At 47.8% G+C, this 21,697-nt stretch overlaps 2 protein-coding genes across 2 annotated transcripts; one reads left to right on the forward strand and one right to left on the reverse strand.

Moving 5' to 3' along the window:
* Positions 1-3,275: 3,275 nt before the first annotated feature.
* LOC142004692 (olfactory receptor 14A16-like) lies at positions 3,276-4,223 on the forward strand. The gene has a single exon (XM_074982346.1). The coding sequence runs from the start codon at positions 3,276-3,278 to the stop codon at positions 4,221-4,223; it is 948 nt and encodes a 315-aa protein (XP_074838447.1).
* A 9,398-nt stretch (positions 4,224-13,621) lies between these two features.
* On the reverse strand, positions 13,622-14,587 carry LOC142004632 (olfactory receptor 10A4-like). The gene has a single exon (XM_074982248.1). It carries the CDS (start codon positions 14,585-14,587, stop codon positions 13,622-13,624), a length of 966 nt encoding a protein of 321 aa, XP_074838349.1.
* Positions 14,588-21,697: the final 7,110 nt, after the last annotated feature.

Below are 21,697 nucleotides of genomic sequence, written 5' to 3' on the forward strand. Positions count from 1 at the left end.
GGATCCGTGGTGACATCTAATTGTCTGGCACATTTGTTAATCTGGCAAATCCGGCACCTATCCTGTCCTGGATGTGCCAAATTAAGGAATTTTACTGTATTCATATTGGTTTAAGATTTTTTTTCTATTTTATCTATTTACATTTCCCCAGTTCTCATGAATCGTGACTTTATGCATATTTTGCAAGTTTTATCCGTTTAAATAGAGCCATGGAATGCAAAAATGGCGAGGGATGTCAAGAGGTCGAGTCCAGTCCTCTGCCCTCATGGCAAGGCTGAGCACCATCTTGATCATCGCTGCTAGATATTTATCTAAGCTGTTCTTAAATATCTCCAATGATGGAAATTCTACAGCCACCCTAGGAAATTTATTCCGGTAATTAATCTCCCTGACAAGGAGGAATTTTTCCTAATGTCCAACCTAAACCTCCCCTGCTGCAATTGAAACCCATTGCTCCTTGTCCTATTTATCAGAGGCAATGAGAATGATTATCTCACATTTGTCAAAAATAATGTCAAGCAAAAAGATGGATCAATGATTAATTACAGGAGAAGTTATTGCGATAAGTCAAAGCTTTTTAGTCATTGAACTATAAACTGACCACACTCACTGGGCAAAATATGCAAGGTAAAATCAAACATTTCAGAAATATGGGGGCTTTTGGAAGTATGGGTTCCTTCCGGCTCTACGTGGCTCTGTAGCTTACGACATGGGGTCTTCCAGAAGACAAATCTCCTGGGACTATGCAAATGAGGTGCATGATATTTAAATTGGCACCTCATTTGAATATTTTCTTTTGCTCATAACCATGCCCGTTCTGAAAGACAGGGGGCTGTGTAGACATGGCCCTTGTCTAAACAGCTTCTGGCCGTGTCTACAGTGGCACAAAATTTTGAAATGGCCACACAAATGGACATTTCAAAGATTACTAATGAGACACAGAAATGCATATTCAGTGCCTCGTAACCTCTTCAAAATCGTTGCACTTTGCTCCTGTGCAGCTCGTCCAGACAGGGGTTCTTTTGGAGAGGAACCCGCCAACTTTGAAATCCCCTTATTGCTATCAGCTCACAGTGCATGGCCCTTCGACGTTTTGTGCCAGTGTTGAAGCAGCCCCTGTTTCACAAGGCCTGTATCGCGATAGGTGCTATTCCTCGTAGAATTAGATTTGCCAATGTTAAAATTAGCTGACCGCCATTTTGAAATTATTTCAAAATAGCGGTTGCATTGTGTCGGTGCTTGCGAAGTCATTTCATAATAGTGGAGATAATTTCGAAGCAACTTTGCTGTGTAGATGTACCCCTAGATACTACTCAATATCCCAGTGGAAACCTGAATACCATCGAAGTTTGGCCCTTAGACTACGTCTACACTAGACAGTTTTGCTTACAAAATCGGGATTTTGTTGACAAAACTCACAGTACATCAACACACAAAAAGCGCTCTGTCAACAGTAAGTCAACAAACCTCAGCACTTTCGTCAACAGCCTTCTGTCTCTCTCCGAAGAGGAGGAACGCCTTTTTCAACAGAATCTGTCTGCAAAACAGCTGTGTGGACAATCTTGGGGGGGCTCTGTGTCAACAGAGAGGGCTTTCTGGTCACCGGGCAGCCCTATCTGCTGAGCTTCTGGTTGGCTGTTCTGCTGAGAGAGGGCCAGAAAGTCCAACCACTCTCTGTCGACAGAGCAGATGCCTTTTGGATCCACTTTTCTGGGTGGTCTCAATCTGTCGACAGATCTTTTGTTTGAAGAGCTTTTACAGCAAAAACTTCTGTTGACAGAACACAGTAGTGTAGACACAATCCTCATCATAGACAGATTAAAGTCCAACTTCTGTTTGCTGCATTAAGGTCAAAAGCCCTGAAAATCTCACTCTGGGAACTCAGGAGACAAGACATAAATTCTCTGGCCTGTTATATATTGAATTTCAGACTACAAGATAATCACAATGGTATCTTCTGGCCACAGAATTAATAGATAGATAGATAGATAGATAAACTAATGTCATTACTTTTCAGGGGAGACATTTTTGAACATCAGTCATTGGTATAGCTACCTCATGTTCCAAAGGTTTAATTTGACATTTTGCATCATCCCTTCTTTTCAAATTGTTCTCATACTTGGTCACGTGGCAAATTTCCCCTCTGTGCCTTTATTTCTCAGCTTTCCCAGGCCTCCAGGGAAGAACAGCCCCGGTGCACATGCGAGAAATCACCTGGATAAATCACTTTAACAAGGGTGCAGTGGCTCAGTGTTAGAAACGTCTGGCTCAAGTGTCCGCCATGTGAAAGCCAGCCTTTAAGTAGATCCACTTGCTGGTGAGTCAATAGCCTGGATAGAGTGGGAGTAACTAGCTTTCATAGAGACACAAGTGTGTTCTAATTAACATTATAAACCAATGCTGACTAGCTGCATTATGGGTCAGTTTCCTTTTTCCTTTAAAAATAATACCACCCACAAAGAATTTTTTGGTCAAAGATTTTGGAGAGGAAGGGGGCTGGGAGATACAGGAATGCATCTATTCCACTCTTGTGTTTTCTTTGTACAGGTTTAAAGTGCCTGGACGAATACCAGGCATCTCAGCTCAGGATACCAGCAGGTAAACTCCCGAGCATGCAAACATGATTGTGACTTCAGAGCTAGCTCACCCAAACAGTGAAATTATCTCTCAGTGGAGAATCCAGGTCTGTCTTTCTATTGATTTTATGTTAGTGGGGTTATATACTATGACGTATTGTGATGTACTGTAAAGTCAGATTCAAAGGGACTGTGTTGTCTTATGTAAAAATCAGAGCACGTTAGATAGATAGATAGATAGATAGATAGATAGATTGATAAGGGTGTATGGGAATAGATAGGTAGATAAGGGTGTGTGGGGATAGATAGATAAGGGTGTATAGGGATGGATAGATAGATAGATAAGGGTGTATGGGGATAGATAGATAGATAGATAGATAGATAGATGCTTATGGGATTGGATGAATGGATGGATGGATGGATGGATGGATGGATGGATCACAGAAAAAGCTTTCTCCACAGTTAATACCTCCCAACTGCGTGGTAAATACTCAGATCCTCCTGACATCTGCCTTCATTTCTCATTATCTTCCTGCTTCATTCCCTTAACTGTGTTGCATTTCAGTGGTCCCACCCATTTAATTTGTTTACCTGTTTCTTTCATTTATCCCACCAAAACCTGACCTATATTGTCCTCTTTTCTTTTCCACTACCCTGACCCTGATTTTCAATTCTTCCATTTCTCTCACACAGCGGGAGATGTCTAACCAAACAAGTGTGACCGAGTTCCTTCTCCTTGGATTCTCTGATGTCCGGGACCTGCAGATATTACACTTCTTTTTCTTTCTGGTTATTTACCTGGCGGCCCTGATGGGGAACCTTCTCATCATCTCAGCCATAGCCCTCGACCACCATCTTCACACCCCCATGTACTTCTTCCTGGGCAACTTGTCCTTCCTAGACATCTGCTACATCTCTGTCACCGTCCCCAAGTCCATGGCAAACTCCTTGAACAACAATAGGTTGATCTCCTTCTCTGGCTGTGTGGCCCAACTCTATTTTGGCATCACCTTTGCCTTTGCAGAGGTAACCCTTCTCACGGCGATGGCATACGACCGCTACGTGGCCATCTGCCACCCGTTACGTTACAGGGTCATCATGACCAGAGGCGCTTGTGTACAGATGGCTGCTGGTTCCTGGGTCAGCAGCTCTATCTATTCAGTGCTGCACACAGCAAATACTTTTCGATTAACTTTTTGTGGGTCCAATGTGGTTGACCAGTTCTTCTGTGATATCCCCCAGCTACTGAAACTCGCTTGTACAGATACGAGCGCAAACGAAGTTGTAGTTATTGCAGTAAGTGCTTTGGTGGGCTTATTTTTCTTCATTTCTATATTTCTTTCATACATTCACATATTTTCTGCCGTGCTGAGAATCCCCTCTTCACAGGGCAGGTATAAAGCTTTCTCCACTTGTGTGCCACATCTACTCGTATTTTCGTTGTTTATCAGCACTGGAATATATACGTATCTAAGGCCAGGATCAGCAGCTTCCTCATATCAGGGCATCCTGGCTGCGGTATTGTATACTGTGGTTTCCCCAATAATAAATCCGCTCATTTACAGCTTGAGAAACAAGGAGATAAAAGAAGCTCTGGGCAAAATTTTAAGCAAGATGTTTTTCACCAAGAACATTTTCACTTCTTAATATGTGAACAGATTAATATTCCCTCCTGACACCCGGAGCTTATATTCATAAATGTGTGATGGGATTCAAAGCGGAACAATGTTTATTAATGCAGTACTTTACAACAATAAGGTATTGTGATTATGTAAACAAGGGCACAATTCCATCAGTCTTCACAACCAGTCAAACAATAATGTGTTTCTTGGGAGTATTTAAGTATGGTGCATGAGACAGAGACAGCAAGTGCCTGCTTTATCCTTGAAAAATATGCCGTTTGACTCATATTAAGCATGTGGAGTCTACCATATCATAGAAGTAGGTTGAGTCCCATGTCTTCACAGTAGGGTGTCTTAACATTCCTAACATTTTTAAAATCTATTCTGCCCCAACCCCTACAAAGGCCCAATGAAAAATTGATTTCACAAGCCCAGGATTCACAAGGCCAATCCTCTAACCACTAAACTATTCTCACCTTCTGTGCGCCAATTCTGTTAAAAGAAAAGTTGTGTATTATTCTGGGCTGCCTTTGTACATGACCTCATTAGAAGAGTGATGGAGTGTGAATCCTGGGAAGCATTTATGGACTTCAGAAAATGCTAATTAATTATGAACTGACAGGAAAGGAGGTGAGAGAAACCAGTGCATGTAATATGGGCAGGGAATTTCTACGGGGAGACAAATACAATTGCCTTCATTTTCCCAGCTCTGATTATGAAAAAGCCCAGTTTTGCAAAGCTGTACTCTGAAGACAGCACCATTTTTCACTGTCAACTCTTTTGTGACACTGCACTTTCAGGCCTCCACCTCTTTAATGAAAAGATTGAACTGTTCATGGCGTCTCTGTTTCAGAAGGTGAGATAAGTATGAATTTGTCAGCAAAGGATTGGGCACCATTTGGGGTTTGAAGAACTGAGCCCTACCAGACCCTGAGGTTGGAATTGATGTGATGTCAGCTCAACTGTTAAGCATGTGTAGAAATCCTTTTGTTGTTTTCTATATGGTTTCTCTGCTGTGCTTTCACGGTAAGAATAAATGTGCTTGCTGAAATTTGGGTGGTAACTTATCACTGCAGGCTATTACCCTCTTCAAAGCCTTTGCTGAGTACCCAACAGGCAGGTGCTGGCCTCCCTAAGTTTTCTGGGAATAGCTCAGTGTATGCAAGAGGTTGTTCAGCCTGGAGCAACCACAGTAAGGAGGGATGGAGTGGAATGTGTCTTCTCTGAAGATTTTAGGTAACCAAATGAACACTTATCATGGGTATGGCCAAGTGTCCTGTGGTGCGATGAAGTTTGTTTCCAGCCCTCCATCCTGGCTTTTAGTTTTCTATGCTGTTATTTAACTGTAATTTACCCCTCAACAGCTACGTCTACACATGTATGCTACATCAAAATAGCTTATTTTGATGAGCTACGTCTACACGTGAAGCCTACATCGAAGTAGCCTATTTCGATGTGGCGACATCGAAATAGGCTATTTCGATGAATAACGTCTACACGTCCTCCAGGGCTGGCAACGTCGATGTTCAACATCGACGTTGCGCAGCACCACATCGAAATAGGCGCAGCAAGGGAACGTCTACACGCCACAGTAGCACACATCGAAATAAGGGTGCCAGGCACAGCTGCAGACAGTATCACAGGGCGGACTCAACAGCCAGTCGCTCCCTTAAAGGGCCCCTCCCAGACACACTTGCACTAAACAGCACAAGATACACAGAGCCGACAACGAGTTGCAGACCCTGTGCATGCAGCATGAATCCCCAGCTGCAGCAGCAGCAGCCAGAAGCCCTGGGCTAAGGGCTGCTGCACACGGTGACCATAGAGCCCTGCACGGGCCGGAGAGACAGCGTCTCTCAACCCCCCAGCTGATGGCTGCCATGGAGGACCCCACAATTTCGACGTTGCGGGACGTGGATCGTCTACACGGTCCCTACTTCGACGTTGAACGTCAAAGTAGGGCGCTATTCCGATCCCCTCATGAGGTTAGCGACTTCGACGTCTCGCCGCCTAACGTCAAAGTTAACTTCAAAATAGCGCCCGACGTGTGTAGCCGTGACGGGCGCTATTTCGATGTTAGTGCCGCTACTTCGAAGTAGCGTGCACGTGTAGACACAGCTATGTAGTGACATCAAAATAAGCTATTTCAATGAATAACGTCTACACGTCCTCCAGGGCTGGTGCTGTCGACGTTCAACATCGACGTTGGGCAGCTCCATTTTGAAGTAGGCACTGCAGGGGAGCGTGTACACGCCAAAGTAGCACACATCGAAATAAGGGTGCCAGGGACAGCTGCAAACAGGGTCACAGGGCGGACTAGCACTTCCGGGGCGACTGCTAGCCGCTCCCTTAAAGGGCCCCTCCCAGACACACTCAGCCTGCACAGCACGCGGTCTGCAGAGCCTTAGGCACGCACACCTCGGCGAAGCAGTTATGGACCCCCAGCAGCAGCAGCAGCAGCAGCAGCAGCCAGAGGTCCACCCAGCCTCCCCTGCAGGATCAGTGCTCGCCCTGCTCAATGCCATGCAGGAGGCAGCTGATCACCTTCTAGTCACAGATGAGGAGCTGCCCCCAGGGGAGAAGGAAGCAAACCCAGACCCTGCAGCTCCTCACCCACCGCTGCCGCACATGCCGCCGGCTGTGGAGCTACCCCACCAGCACTGACTGGTGGGAGCGGCTGGTGCTCAGAGAGTGGGATGACAACCGCTGGCTCCAGAACTTTCGTACGATCTGGCAGACATTTTTGGAGCTATGCCAGTGGCTCACCCCAGCACTAAGGCACCAGGACACCACCATGCGGCGTGCCCTCAGTGTGGAGAAACGGGTCGGCATCGCTGTCTGGAAGCTGGACACTCCAGACAGCTACCGATCTGTGGGGCAGCAGTTTGGCGTCAGCAAGGCCACCGTCGGGGCTGTCCTCATGGAGGTAAGAGGACCCACAGGGAGGGGGAGGCAGCCCTGGGGGTGGAGGGGAGCCCTGGCAGGGGAGGGCCAGACACACCCTGCACTCCCCTCATTGGTGCTCTCTCATGTCCTTCCCCTGAAGGTCATCCATGCCATCAACGCCCTACTCCTCCACAGGCTCGTGTGGGTTGGGGACCCGGATGCCGCCATCGCAGGGTTTGCCACCCAGGGCTTCCCAAATTGCTTCGGGGCTCTGGATGGGACCCACATCCCCATCTGAGCTCCGAAGCACAGTGGAGGACGCTTCTTGAACTGGAAGGGCTACCACTCAGTGGTCCTCCAAGCCTTGGTGGACAGCCGGGGCCACTTCCTGGACATATATGTTGGCTGGCCTGGCAGCATCCATGACGCCCGGGTATTCCGGAATTCAGGCCTGTGCCACCGGCTGGAGGCGGGGACCTACATCCCCCAGCGGGAGGTCCCTGTGGGGGACACCACCATGCCCCTCTGCATCGTCGCAGACACGGTATACCCCCTCCGGCCCTGGCTCATGCACCCTTACACGGGCCATCTGTCAGCCAGCCAGGAGCACTTCAACATGCACCTGAACCATGCGCGCCAGGTGGTTGGGTGCACATTTGGCCACCTCAAAGGGCGCTGGAGGTGCCTCCTCACCGGTCTTGATGCAGGCCCCACCAACATCCCCCAGATTGTGGGTGCATGCAGAGCCCTCCACAACCTGTTGGAGAGCAAGGGGGAGGCATTCTTTCAGGGCTGGGCTGTGGAGGCTGGCAGGGCTGACATGTAGCCACCCACTGCCCCCAGTCACCAGGTGGAACCCGAAGGGATCCGGGTCTGGGAGGCCCTCTGGGCCCATTTTGATGAGGCTGCGGGGTAAACGCTGGCAGGCCCACCACTGCCCCCCGCATCCTCCACAACACTCCCTGCCCCTACGCCCACACCACAGAGCACCCAAGAGCACCCCCCCCACTTTTCTTGCAAACAAAAATAGACCTGTTGTTCGTGAAACTACCAAACGTTGAATTCTTATTATTATATTATTTACAACAAACATAAATATTATATATTATATGAATAACCAAAAAACAGGGAAACACAAGGAAGGGGAGAACTATTTACATGGGGGGCAGGTATCATAAAATAACAGGGGTCTAATACAAACTATATACTACACAAGTAAAAGGGGATATGTACAAAGCGGGGGGCCACGTCCTGGGCCCCGCACTCCCTAATGTCCAGTGCTGGGGGTGGGCAGCTGCAACCGGTGCCTCGGCCTCAGCCCTGGCCGGGGCTGGCTGGGGGCCGGGTGGACCAGCAGATATGGCCAGTGGGTGCCAGCAGGCCCCAGGTTCCCTTTGGCAGATGGACCCTCAGTGGCGGACAGCGGTGCGATGGCAGGTGCAGCAGCAGGTGGAGCATGCAGGGTGGGCAGAGCGGCGGCCGGCGCGGCATGGGGGGCCAGGTAGTCCGCGATGTGCTCAAATGTGCGCATAAAGGCCCCCCATGCCTCCTGGCGCCAGGCCAGCGCCCGCTCCTGCAGATGGAGGTGCCGCTCCTCCACCCACAGGCGCTGCTCCGAGACCTGCAGCTGCTGCCGGAGGATTGCCAGCAGCTGGGGGTCCGTCGCCATCTGGGGGTGGTGCTGGGTCCGCCGTTGTCCCCACCCTGGGGCCGGTCGGTGCTCCGCCGAGGGGCTGGCCTGCAGCGATGGCCCCAGTGGGCTCTCAGGGACCACTGACACCTCGCCGGCGCTCTCCAGTCCCTCCGATGGTGCAGCTGCGGAACACGGGGGGGAAGAATTGTGGCAACAGCCGTGAGTGTGGCCCCCGAGCCGTGGCCCTTGTCCCCCCACCCCTCTGCTGCTGGTTCCCCATTCCCGTCCCTGGGAGATGCTGCTGCTTCTGATGATGGGTGTCCCACCCCCTCCCCCCGGGGGACCCTAGGTTCCGCTCCCCCCATCCCCAGGGATGGAGCATGGCACTGTCGTGCTAGGGGGGGCAGGGGCTGATGCACTCTTCTGAGGGACATGCCACTGCTGTCCTTGGGGCCATGGTCATCTGGGCATGTGGAGGGCCCTGGTAATGTCTGTTGCCCCCGCCCCTCAACCCTGGGGATGTGCACCAGGGGGGTACATACCTGACGGTCCGCTCCCACGGTCAGGGGACACCCTGTGGGCGGACGCCCTGCTGGAGCTCTGGGACGGGATGGCGATCCGGAGCCCACCATTGCTGGAGGAGGAGCCCCCCCTCCTCCTCCTCCTCCAGTGTCCCAGGGGCGGGGCTCCTGGGGGGGGTCCTGGGATGTGGGGCTTGCCTCCGGTGTGGACTCTGCCTCCGGGGCCTGCTGGGGTTCGTCAGCCGACGTGTCAAGAATGGCCGGCGGGGAGGAGGTGTGCCGGGGGCCCAGGATGTCCCTGAGCTCCCTGTAAAAGGGGCAAGTGACGGGGGCAGCCGCAGATCGGCTGGCCACATCCCGGGCCCGGGCGTAACCCTGCCGCAGCTCCTTGACCTTACTACTGACGTAAGGCAGGCAGGGTGACCCCAGGCGGCCAGGCCCTCGGCCAGCCGAGCAAACACATCCGCGTTCCGCCTCTTGCTCCTCATTACCTGGAGCACCTCATCCTCACTCCAGAGCCCCAGCAGGTCCTGGATATCGGCCTCCGTCTTGGAGGGGCCCCACTGCCTCTTCCCCAGCTGGCTGCCAGCCTGGGAGCCCTGGGTCCCCTTCGGGGGCGTGTCTTGGGGTTGCTTGGGAGGCTGGCGGGCGGCCATCGCAGCGGGGGTGGTAGACTGCGGCTGCAGAGCGGCGTGCAGGCTGGCCGCGTGGCTGTGCTGCCGCCTGCACTCTCTCTCAGCTTCCTGCACAGGAAGGCAGGGGGCGGGGACCTTTAAGGGGCCGCTGCACATGGTGACCATCGAGCTCAGGGGCTGGAGAGAGCATCTCTCAGCCCCTCAGCTGATGGCCACCGTGGCGGACCCCGCTGTTTCGATGTTGCGGGAGGCGCATCGCCTACATGTGCCCTATTTCGGGGGTCAAAGTCGAAGTAGGGCGCTATTCCCATCTCCTGATGGGGATAGCGACTTTGACGTCTCGCTGCCTTATGTCGATGTCAACTTTGAAATAGCGCCCACCACCTGTAGCCGTGGCAGGCACTATTTCGAAGTTGGCGAAGCTACTTCGAAGTAGCCGGCACGTGTAGACGCGGCTAATGTCTCCTAAGAGCCCAGTAAGTAGTGGAAGTGCTGGTAAAGTACTAGACAAAATTGACCTCTCAGAGTCTAGCAAATTCTCTTGTCCAGCACCTTGCAGGTCCTAAGGATGCTGGACGAAAGAGGTTCAACCTGCTGCTCAAAAGCTGGAAGCCCAGCAAGAATGGCCTCCAAGGAGCATGGAGACAGAATGAACAGTCAGCTACCCTGAACTATGATATATATTCTTCCTGTGAAGAATTGGTGAAACTAACCTACTTGACATCTTAGAGGAACCCATTGATGTATTTCCCTGACAAGTTTATTTCCAGCATTGTCACATGTCCTTCCAGAAAGTCACATTTCAAGGACTCAGGCAATAACTATTCTGCTAGTAGAACACAATACACCAAAAAAGTTGACAGAAATATTCAACAGGTCATAGAATCCTAGGACTGGATGAGACCTCAGAAGGTCATTGAGTCCAGCCCCCTACCCAAAGCAGGATCAACCCCAACTAAATCAATCCTGCGAGGGCTTTATCAAGCTGGGACTTGAAAACCTCTAGGGATGGAGATTCCACCACCTCTGTAGATAACACATTCCAGTGCTTCAACACCCTCATGGTGAGAAAGATTTTCCTAATACCCAACCTACACCTCTCCCTCTGTAACTTGAGTCCATTGCTCCCTGTTCTGCCATCTGTCACCACGGAGAACAGCCTCTCTCCATCCTCTTTGGTGCCCCCTTTCATAAAGCTGAAGGATGGTATTCTATCCCACCTCACTCTTCTCTTCTGCAACCTAAATAACCCCAAATCCCTCAACCTCTCCATGTAGACCATGTGCTCCAGGCCTCTAATCATTTTTGTTGTCCTTCGCTGGACCCTCTCCACATCCCTCTATGCTGGGGGGCCCAGAACCGGACACAATACTCCAGATGTGGCCTCACCCATGTCAAATAAAGCAGAACAATCACCTCCCTAGATCTGACAGCAATTTGCCTATTAATGCAGCCCAAATTGTCGTTAAACCTCTTGGCTACAAGGGCACCCTGCTGACTCATTTCCAACTTCTCACCCACTATAAAGCCCAGGACCCAAACAATGTGTACTTGGGACAATGATCTGTGAATAGTCTTGTTTTTCATGGATGCCTCGACTATTGTTGGTCTTCCCAATACACGCACTTAGGTCATCTCTTGCTATTGTTTGCATTTTCTCATGTGTACAGCTATTTCCCTATACAGCTCCTCATACTAACAACTGAAATGATCCAGAAGACAGTTCCTCACTAAGCCAGGGTAGATGTCATGAAATTCTCTGGGCACATCACACCATTCCTCTACACGGGATTGTTAATTTAGAGTAACCTAGGCTGTTTCTAGACTTACTAAAAACTTCAAAATGGTCATGCTAATGGCCAAATTGAAGAATACTAATAAGGCACAGAAATGTATATTCAGCACCTCTTTAGCGTGCCATCAGCCACGGCACTTTGAAAGTGAAGGTGTACACCAGCCATGGACAAGTGAACCGCGGCACTTCAAAACAACATGCTAATGAGGCGCTGAATATGCATTTCAGCACCTCATTAGTATTCTTCGATTTGGTCATTAGCATGGCCAATTCAAAGTTTTTGGTAAGTGTAAATGTTGCCCTAGTGGTGAATAAAAATCAGGTTTTGGACATTTAGTTCTAGATTGATAGGCAGAAAGAACTTAGATGGGCTTTCTTCCTAGTACGGTATCTCTTTTTTTATTTTATTTTATTTTATTTTATTTTATTTTTTCTATCTTTATTTGGGTTTGGTGAGGCCTCATCTGGAGTACTGTGTCCAGTTCTGGGCCCCCAGTTATAGGAAGGATGTGGATACGCTGGAGAGGGTCCAGCGGAGGGCGACCAAAACAATTAGGGGGCTGGAGCAAATGACTTATAAAGAAAGGTTGAGGGAATTGGGACTGTTCAGTCTGCAGAAGAGAAGACTGAGGTGGGACTTGATAACAGCCTTCAACTTACTGAAGGGAGGTTGCAAAGAGGCTGGAGAGAGGTTGTTCACGGTGGTCACGGATGGCAGAACACGGAGCAATGGTCTCGAGTTGCAGTTGGGAAGGTCCAGGTTGAACATTAGGAAACATTTTTTCACTAGGAGGGTGGTGAAGCATTGGAATGGTCTACCTAGGGAGGTAGTGGAGTCTCCATCCCTGGAGGTGTTTAAGTCTCACCTCAGAAAGCCCTAGCTGGGCTGATCTGAGGGGTTAGGTCCTACTTAGAGCAGGGAGCTGGACTCGATGGCTTTTTTAGGTCTCTTCCAGCTCTATTGTTTTATGATTCTATTATTCTATTGACTGCACCCACTAAACGTCAGATGACCCAGAAGGAGTGACCAAAACAGGTAATCATCAATAGATCCCTCCCCATCTCCTATTTTCTGCATCTGACAGAAGTTAGGGAAATCCTTCCTACCCATCCTGGCCGATAAGTGTTTATGAACCTCTTCTCCATAAATTTAGCTCATTTTTCTTTGAACCCTGTCCAAATCCTGGTCTTCACAACATCCTGCAGTGAGGACTTCCACAGGTTGACTGTGCACTGCATGAATAATAACTTCCATTTCTTTGTTTTGAACTTGCTGCCTATAAATCTTATTTGGTAACCCCTGTTCTTATCTTATGGAAACAAGTATTTAAGTTTTCTTTGTTCACTTTCTCCACACCAGTCATGATTTTATAGACCTCTGTCACAGCCCCCCTCAGTCTCTTCTTCTAAGGTGAAAAGTCCCTGTCCTTTTTAATCTCCTTTCATATCAGTCTTTAAATCCCGGATTCATATAGTCATGCCTGGGACGATTTAGATGGGGTTGATCCAGCTTTAGGCAGAGGACTGGACTGGATGACCTCCTGAGGTCTCTTCCAGCCCTACAAATCTATGATTCTATGATACGGAAGTCATTCCAAAGTCAAATCATTTTTCTTGCCCTTTGCTGAAGCTTATCAATGTGGGTTACAGAAAGCAGAATTCTGTAATTCTAAAAGATGCACCAGGCAAACCGAGGCTTGAAGCTGAAACAGAGTGGTGACCAGCTCCTTGATGGAACTGTTTAGATTCCTATTCAGACCTCAAGCCAGCAGAAAGTGTTCCAGATGCAATAATGAAGACCAGTCAAAACATTCCATAGTTCACTTGTAAATCACAATTTTAAAGCAGAGCGACCAGTTTTTGATCCTATCTTTTTTCAGTCACAAAAGGCAGATCCTGTTCTGGGAGCACATTCAGATCTGTGAGTTTCAATCCACCTGATTCTCTTCAAAGTCATAGCTGTCCCCAGGAAGACAATAGCCTGCAAAAGATTCTCCTCAGAGCTCCTTTCACTTCATTGTTCCTCAGAGTATAAACCACCGGGTTTAACAAAGGTGTGAGGACGGTGTAGCAGATGGACCAGAATTTGCTGCTGCTGGGCGAAATACTAGATTTGGGCTGGAAGTAGGTGAGACCAGTTGTGCTAAAGGACAAGACCACCACAGTGAGATGTGAGGAGCAGGTTGAGAAGGTTTTACGCCGTCCTGCAGCTGAGGGCATTTTCAGGATTGTGGTCAAGATGTAGAGATAGGACCAAAAGATCAATAGAAAGGGGATCACAACGAATACTACAGTTGAGGTAAGGGCTTCAATTTCAATCATATAAGTGTTTCCACAGACCAGCTCCAGCACAGGTGGTGCATCGCAGAAGAAATGGTCAATCTGATTAGATGTGCAGAAAGGGAGATTAAATAGCCAAGTGACATGCATTAGTGTCACGAGGTTGCTGCTCAGCCATGCAACACCTACAAGCTGCAGGCAAACACTCTTGTTCATAATGCTAGTATACAGCAGGGGATGGCATATTGCCACATATCGGTCATATGCCATTATGGCTAGAAGACAACATTCTGTGCCCCCTACAGAGATGAGGAAATACATCTGTGCTGCACATCTGGAGAAAGAGATGCTTTTCTCCACTGCAAGGAGCTTGACGAGCATCTCAGGGATGGTGACCGCAGTGAAACAGATCTCCAAGAAGGATAAAATACGAAGAAAGAAATACATGGGAGTGTGAAGGCCTGGGTCAGCAAGTGTTATCAGAATGATGAGAATATTCCCCAGAAGGATAATCATATACGTGACTAGGACCATCACAAAGAGTAAAACTGGTGGGTTAGGGAGACCAGAATATCCAAGAAGGATGAATTCAGTTGCAGTGGACTGATTCCTTCCTTTCATTGCATCAGGATATTTCATCTCCTAAGGAAATGAAAATGCATTCAGATGTCACGGTCAAGCAAAAGCTTAGAAAGCAGATATTTAGATATAAACAAATGACCCTGTGTACATAATTGGCTGCAAGAATTAAATGTTGGACATCTGGAACTTAAGACTTTAATCTCTACTGACTGTACTGAAAAAGAGACCTCTGTTAGTCAATGCCCATCAACCTCTATGTGGTCCACCCTCCAGAAGAGGGTCACTCGGATGCACACTTAATGGCTATGGTTACACTACAGCAATCTGTCTACATAAGTTACTGTCAGAAGATATGTTCTGAAAAAACTTCTGCCGACACATTGCATCTACACATAAAAGTGGATGGTTCTTTTGATCCACTCTGTTGGCAAAAGGTTCCCTGGAGTGTCTACACCATTTTTTTTTTGTTGACAGTCTCTGTTGACAAAATGTCTTCTGTGTGTAGAAGCGCCACTCATTCAAAGTATTTAGGTATAATGCTTCTGTCATTTACATCTAGTGTCAATAAAGAATAACTCTGTGCAAGTCAACGCTGCTAATTCTGGTCTCTTCAGGTGTAACTTCATCGAAATTACTGGAGTGGAACTTATATACACTGTGGTAAACCCGGTGGTAGACCCTTACCTGGAAGCTTCTGGAGCCTTCTAGAAGGACAGTATACCGGGTGGTGGGCCAATGCATTTCTCTTCCCTGTCTAGGCCCAGACGTTCATTGGTCAGATAGGCCCTGTGCTCCCTATAAAAGGCTCCCCATCTGGTAGCAGGGGGGAAGGTTTTGGGAGGTGCACCGCTACTACTTTGGGGCAGGGGTAAAGGTCCTGCCAGTTGCCTCTTGTTCTCCTAGGGACCCTGGGCCAGAGTCCAGGGTAGAGGGTGGGTCTTGACTCCCCCCACCCTTCCCCCGAGGGATCACTTTACTGGAGCAGACGTGGGCCTGCAAGGGGATTGGTATTATTCTCCCTGTACTGGTCCTGCCTATGATGAGGATGGCTCGCTAAGCGGAGACCCCTGCCATTGGAAGGGCCTGGGCAAAAGGGGGGCCTCCGTGAGTCTCTGAGGCAGCACAGATCCGCCAGGAAGCGCAGGAACCCACAGAGTTTGACAAGGGACTTTGTCACAACACTCATACCTTGTCTATAACATGACCAATAAAAAAGATCCTCACAAGGATAGCTGGGTTAGTCTGTAGCTTCATGAATAACAAGCAGTCCTGTAGCGCCTTAAAGACTAACAAATTTATTAGGTCATGAGCTTTATGCTAAGAAGTTTGTTAGTCTTTATGGTGCTGCAGGGTGTTTGGGGTATAATAAAAAAGATGTTAAAGTTGAAAATCAGTTCAATTTCCACCACTTAGAGCTAATTTATACTCAAGTGAGGGTCAAACGTTCCGTAACAGACTAGACAAAATCAACCTTTCTGTACTCATCTGTCAAGCCCTGTACTCCAAGTTATTGCACAGAGTAAGTGATGATGACACAAGACTTCCGAGTCCTGGACTACACTAGTGAAGAAAGTCAATTCTGATACGTCATTGGTGTAGCTAGAATTGTGCGTCTAACACTGACTTCTTTCCCTAGTGTAGATTAACCTTTAGCTCTTGTAGCTAAGGTCAAAGTGAGAGTAACTCACATGAAAGAAGAGTTGTTGGAGAAAGTCTCTGAAAAGGCGTAAACATCCCCTTTCTTCTTGCCAGGCAAGTTATATCCATCTCAAATCCACATTTGGTTACATTCCAGCACATCAAGAAGCATTATTCATTTGACTTCAGAAGAATGATACTACATTGCTACTTGGGTGAATTAGAGGTAGGGATTTATTTTTTTTTAAGACAAATAGTGACATTCTGATTGGGTTCTCCAAATGCTATTGATGGAAACAAGTAAGTGGAAACATCTTAGCAATGTTAAATGATTGAGAGTGCTGCTTTTACCTTTTCAGGCAAAGAAAAGAGAGGTGGTGGAATCACCATCTCTCGTGGTTTTTAAACCCCGGCTTGACAAAGTCCTGGCTGGGATAATTTAGTTGGGATTGGTCCTGCTTTGGGCAGAGGGCTGGACTTGATGACTTCTGAAGGTCCCTTCCAGGAGTAGGATTCTCTGATTCTATGAAAGCAAAAATCACAAAGGCAGGAAATGGTGGTTACTTCTTTATAAGCTTCAGAGAGGGAGCCGTCTTAGTCTGTATCTTTGAGAACAACAAGAAGTCCTGTGGCACCTTATAGACTAACAGATATTTTGGGGCATAAGCTTTTGTGAGCAAAAACCTGCTTTATGCTGTCCCATGCATCTGATGAATCGGGTCTTTTCCCATGAAAGCTCATGCTCCAAAATATCTGTTCATCTACAAGGTGCCACAGGACTTCTTGTTGTTCTTTATAAACATTACATCAGTGGACGTACAATGTGCAAGAGCCATATTTGATTCCCCCCCTGCCTGAAGCGAAGAGTACACAGGAAGTTGGGATACTGAAGAGAGTTAATGTGGAATACTAATACGAAAATCCAGTACCTTTTTAAGTCAAAAAACAAAAACAAAAACTAAAAGGAGGAGAAGGTACTCCGCCTGCTCTCCTTCCCCCACCAATCCCATGGCTAGGACTGCCAAGGAGCTGGCACTCAGTACGAGCACAACAGAAGCAATGGGAAGCTGACATGTAGAAGCATATTGATTAACTTCACAATATTTTTTTTGATAAACAAACATTGACGGCCACAATTCGCCACAGGCATTGTCATGTAAAAGAACGTAAGCCAATTTTTATTGGGTTTCAAAGTGCGATATTCAATCCCTTTCCAGCTCCTGTGTGCTTCAGGGGTGTTTGGACAGCGAAAATGGCATGTATAACATGTTAAAATGATGGGCTTGTTTCTCATTTACACCGAAGATACTCTACATTGTAAATTACATTCAGAGCCATTTCAAGACTCAGCAGTATATTTCTGAAGCTCCTCATGCATCTAATTTGAGGGCCCAGAGATACAAGTTTCAATTCACTTTGCCAAGAGCTCATTTTCTCCCAGTTCGTTCTCTTCTTCAGCTTTCTGGCATCCTGCAGTCTGAGGTGCTTGTAACGAGTACTTCTTCATCACCGTTTCTTTGCTGTGGCCCCGTAATCCTGTGCAGTGGGAATAGGCTATCAAAATTGAGCTGATCTGTTCTATGGTCAGAGTGCCAAAGAACAAGAGAGGAGAACTCTCCTCTGGCTGCATAGACTGAAAGAACTGGAGTTCTTGAGTTTAGAAAAGAGAAGACAGAGAGGAGACCCAATAGTGGGTGTCAAGTACCTTAAAGAGGGTTACAAGGAGGAGTGAGAAAAATTGTTCTCCTTGGTCTCTGAGGATAGGACAAGGAGCAATGGACTTAAATGCAGCAAGGGAGGTTTAGGTTGGACATTAGGAAGATCTCTTTAACTGTCAGGGTGGTCAAACACTGGAACAAGTTACCTAGACAGGTTGTGGAATCTCTATCGCTGGAGATTTTAAGAGCAGGTTGGACAGGCACCTATCAGCCATGATCTAGATGGTGCTTGGTCCTGCTGAGAGGGCAGGGAACTGGACTTCTTGTTCTCTTGAGGTCCTTTCCAGTTGTAGGGTGCGTCTACACTAGCCGGCTACTTTGAAGTAGCTGGCACAACATTGAAATAGCACGCGTCGCGTCTACACGCGCCGTGTGCTATTTCAACGTTGAAATCGACATTAGGCAGCGAGATGTTGAAATCACTATTCCTATCCAAAGGAGGGAACAGCGCCCTGCTTTGACGTTCAACTTTGAAGTTGGGCATGTGTAGAGGATCCGCGTACCGCTACTTTGAAATAGCGAGGTCCTCCATGGCAGCCATCAGCTGAGGGGTTGAGAGACTCTCTGTCCAGCCCCTGTGGGGCTCTATGGTCACCATGTGCAGCAGCCCTTAGCCCAGGGCTTCTGGATGCTGCTGCTGCTGCAGCTGGGGGTCCATGCTGCATGCACAGGGTCTTCAACCGGTTGTCGGCTCTTTGAATCTTGTGCTGTGCAGGCCGAGTGTGTCTGGGAGGGGCCCTTTAAGGAAGCGGCTTGGGGCTTTGCTGGCCCCTTATTTTGATGGGGAGCACTTGTGTGTGGGTGGACGCTCCGCATTTCCTTCCGACCTGGCTCCTTTTGACGTTCTCTGTCGCTATTTCCATGTTGAATGTCGATGGCACCAGCCCTGGAGGACGTGTAGACAATATGCATCGAAGTAGCCTATGACGATGTTCTTACGTTGAAATAGGCCACTTCAACATAGTGTGCTCGTGTAGATGTAGCCGTAGTATTCTACGATTCTATGTGGTGCACCTTAGATTTATACAGAGACAACAAGATATTCTTTGTCTTATTCTCTTTTCTTTTTAAATGACTCCCTTCATTATTCCCTGTTTCCTTTGTGATTCCTTAGAAGTCCCTGGCACTGAATGAAAAATAGCGTGAAAATATTACCTGTTTTGAAAGAGACACTTCATTTGTTTTGTCTTGCAGGCATTTCCATTGGAGTTCACTCTCACATGCATGAAGAACCCAACCTCTGGCCAGCTACTCTGCAACTGGCCATATCTAAGACCAACATTCCACATCTACCTATTGTCTTCCTTCATTCCTGAAAGAAGTTCTTTCTTTGAGGTAGGTTCTCATGTCATTTTTGTTTCAAATCATAAAGACTCTACTGTTTTATTGCTTCTCTGCCTCCTCCCAACTTCCACTCCTTCATGTTTCAGGGACCTCACCTACTCCTATGGGATCTATTAACTTGTTTATGTAGCTGTGAACAAAAGCGATTTTGCCCATTACATTGTGATCCCAAAGGAGATTCTACACTTCTGAACTGGAAAATAAGATAACTTCTGACCAAGTTCTCAGAGTTTGAAATGGGGAACCTGGAAATTGGATTACTTTCAAAGTTCATTGCCCAATTTTTAAAAACATTGGATTTCAACTACATGACCACAGACTTCCAAGTGTCCTCAAAATATGTTTAAATACAGGTTGAACCTTTGTTGTCCAGCACCCTCAGGACCTGGCCAGAGCCAGACCAGTGAATTTGCCCGACCACAGGAGGTCAATATTTTCTAGCACATTACCAACACTTCCACTGCTTACTGGGCTCTCAGAAGGCTTTTAAGGGTAAATGACAGCTAACTAACAGCACTGAACACTGAGAGCCAAGACTTGTGGCTGTGCCACTTTTGAATTGCCCACTACCCATGCAGATGGGGCGCGATTTGAAAGGACCCCCCCCCAGACTTCGAAAGCCCCTTCTTCCTAAAAGCAAACAGGAATGATCATAGGTGCTGATTTGAGGGAAGAAGATTTGATTTCATGAGACCCTTCCAGTTCTATGACATAAGTAAATCTCCACATAAAATATTTCAGAAACATAAGGAGGAGGGAGAAAAATTGTTCTTCTTGGCCTCTGTGGGTAGAACAAGAAGCAATGGGATTAAATTACAGCAAGGAAGGTTGAGGTTGGACAGTAGGAAAAAATTCCTAACTACCACGGTGGTCAAACACTGGAATAAATTGCCTAGGGAGGTTGTGGAATCTCCATCTCTGGAGATATTTAAGAAGAGGTTAGATAGATGTCTCTAAGGGATGATCTAGACAGTACTTGGTCCTGCCATGAGGGCAGTGGGCTGGACTCGATGACCTCTGAAGGTCCCTTCTCGTCCTACGATTCTATGATTCTATGATTCACCCAGCCAAAGGTCCTTTCCCATGAAACTTAGATGATCATGAATTAGAACATGTCAAAACGTAGGAGAAAAGAAATTAAAATCCATAATGCTGTTTTGTGAGTTTTTTGTATTGTTTTTTCCCTTAAAATATTGACTGCTTTTTAAGACTGGAAGACGATTGAAGTTATAATACAAGACAATTCTAAACATAGGAATATTTCAATAGTTTTCTTATTTCATTGAAAGTATTACAAAAAGGAATTAATAGAAATGCAAAACTTGATAAATTGAAATCCACACCTATGACACAAGGGAAACCGCTCTCTTAACAGCTGAGGTGCCACTTTAGAGGTATTCAGGTAAACAAAATGACTTTGGGAGGTGAGATATTTTTAAGCAGCTCATGTGTATGAAAAAAAACTATTGGAGTTGGTTATGAAATTTTACTTGCTGTTTTTCTCAGGGCAACTTTCCTCTCCTTGGTCTAAAACTGTAGATTATGGGGTTTAGGAAAGCAGTCCCAAAGCAAAAGAGCAATGAAAATAACTTCTTGTCATCCAGACTGTAGCTGGACTTTGCGCGTCCTTTGATAATAAGGGCCGTCATTGTATAATGTCACCATGATGAAGTGTGAGGAACAGGTGGAGAAGGCTCTGTGCCTGCCTTCAGCTGACCTAATTTTCAGCATTGTGGAGATGATAAAGGTGTAGGACAGCATGCTCAGCAGCAACGGCATGGAGAGGTCAAAAGCAGCACATACAATGATCTGGATCTCAACCTAGGAGGTGTCCCCACGCACCAGCTTTAGCACTGCCTGGATGTTACAGAAGAAGTGGTTGATCATGTTGGACCCACGGAAAGGAAGAGGTGTGGGGAGCCCATGCCTTTGGCACTCATGCGGGGAAGCTCGGGACATGGGCATTGCAGGGCCCCCAGGGTGGGGGATGTGGAGGGACATGGGGTCCTGCTTCTGGGATGAATGGCCCATTCCCTTCTCCCCTTCTCTCTCCACAGGTCCTGCTGCCAGCCGCCAGACCAGCCCCACCACCAAGGGTGAAGAAGAGCAGCCCAGACTCTGAGCAGAGACTGCGAGGGGCCGACACTGGGCCATCTGCTAACTCCACCAGGGCAGGGAGGAAGAGGCAGGGGATGCTGCCCACACCGCAGCCCTGCGGGACCTCACTGACACGCCGCAGGAGTGGCTTACCAAGGAGCAGCAGGCCTGGGACCAGGTTGCAGTGAATCTTAATGCCCTGACGCAGGCCATGGTGGGCCGCCTGGTCCCAGCTGCTGCCCCTTCACGAGCCACTCCTTCCAGCCAGGGGACCCTGGTAATCGCTCTGAAACTGGGCCTTTCCAGCTTTAGACCTCCTGAGACCTCACTAAGACCCCTGTCCTGCTACCCCATCCTCTGGCTGGACCCC

Source organism: Carettochelys insculpta, chromosome 32, assembly GCF_033958435.1.
Source record: "Carettochelys insculpta isolate YL-2023 chromosome 32, ASM3395843v1, whole genome shotgun sequence".
Classification (NCBI taxonomy): Eukaryota; Metazoa; Chordata; order Testudines; family Carettochelyidae; genus Carettochelys; species Carettochelys insculpta.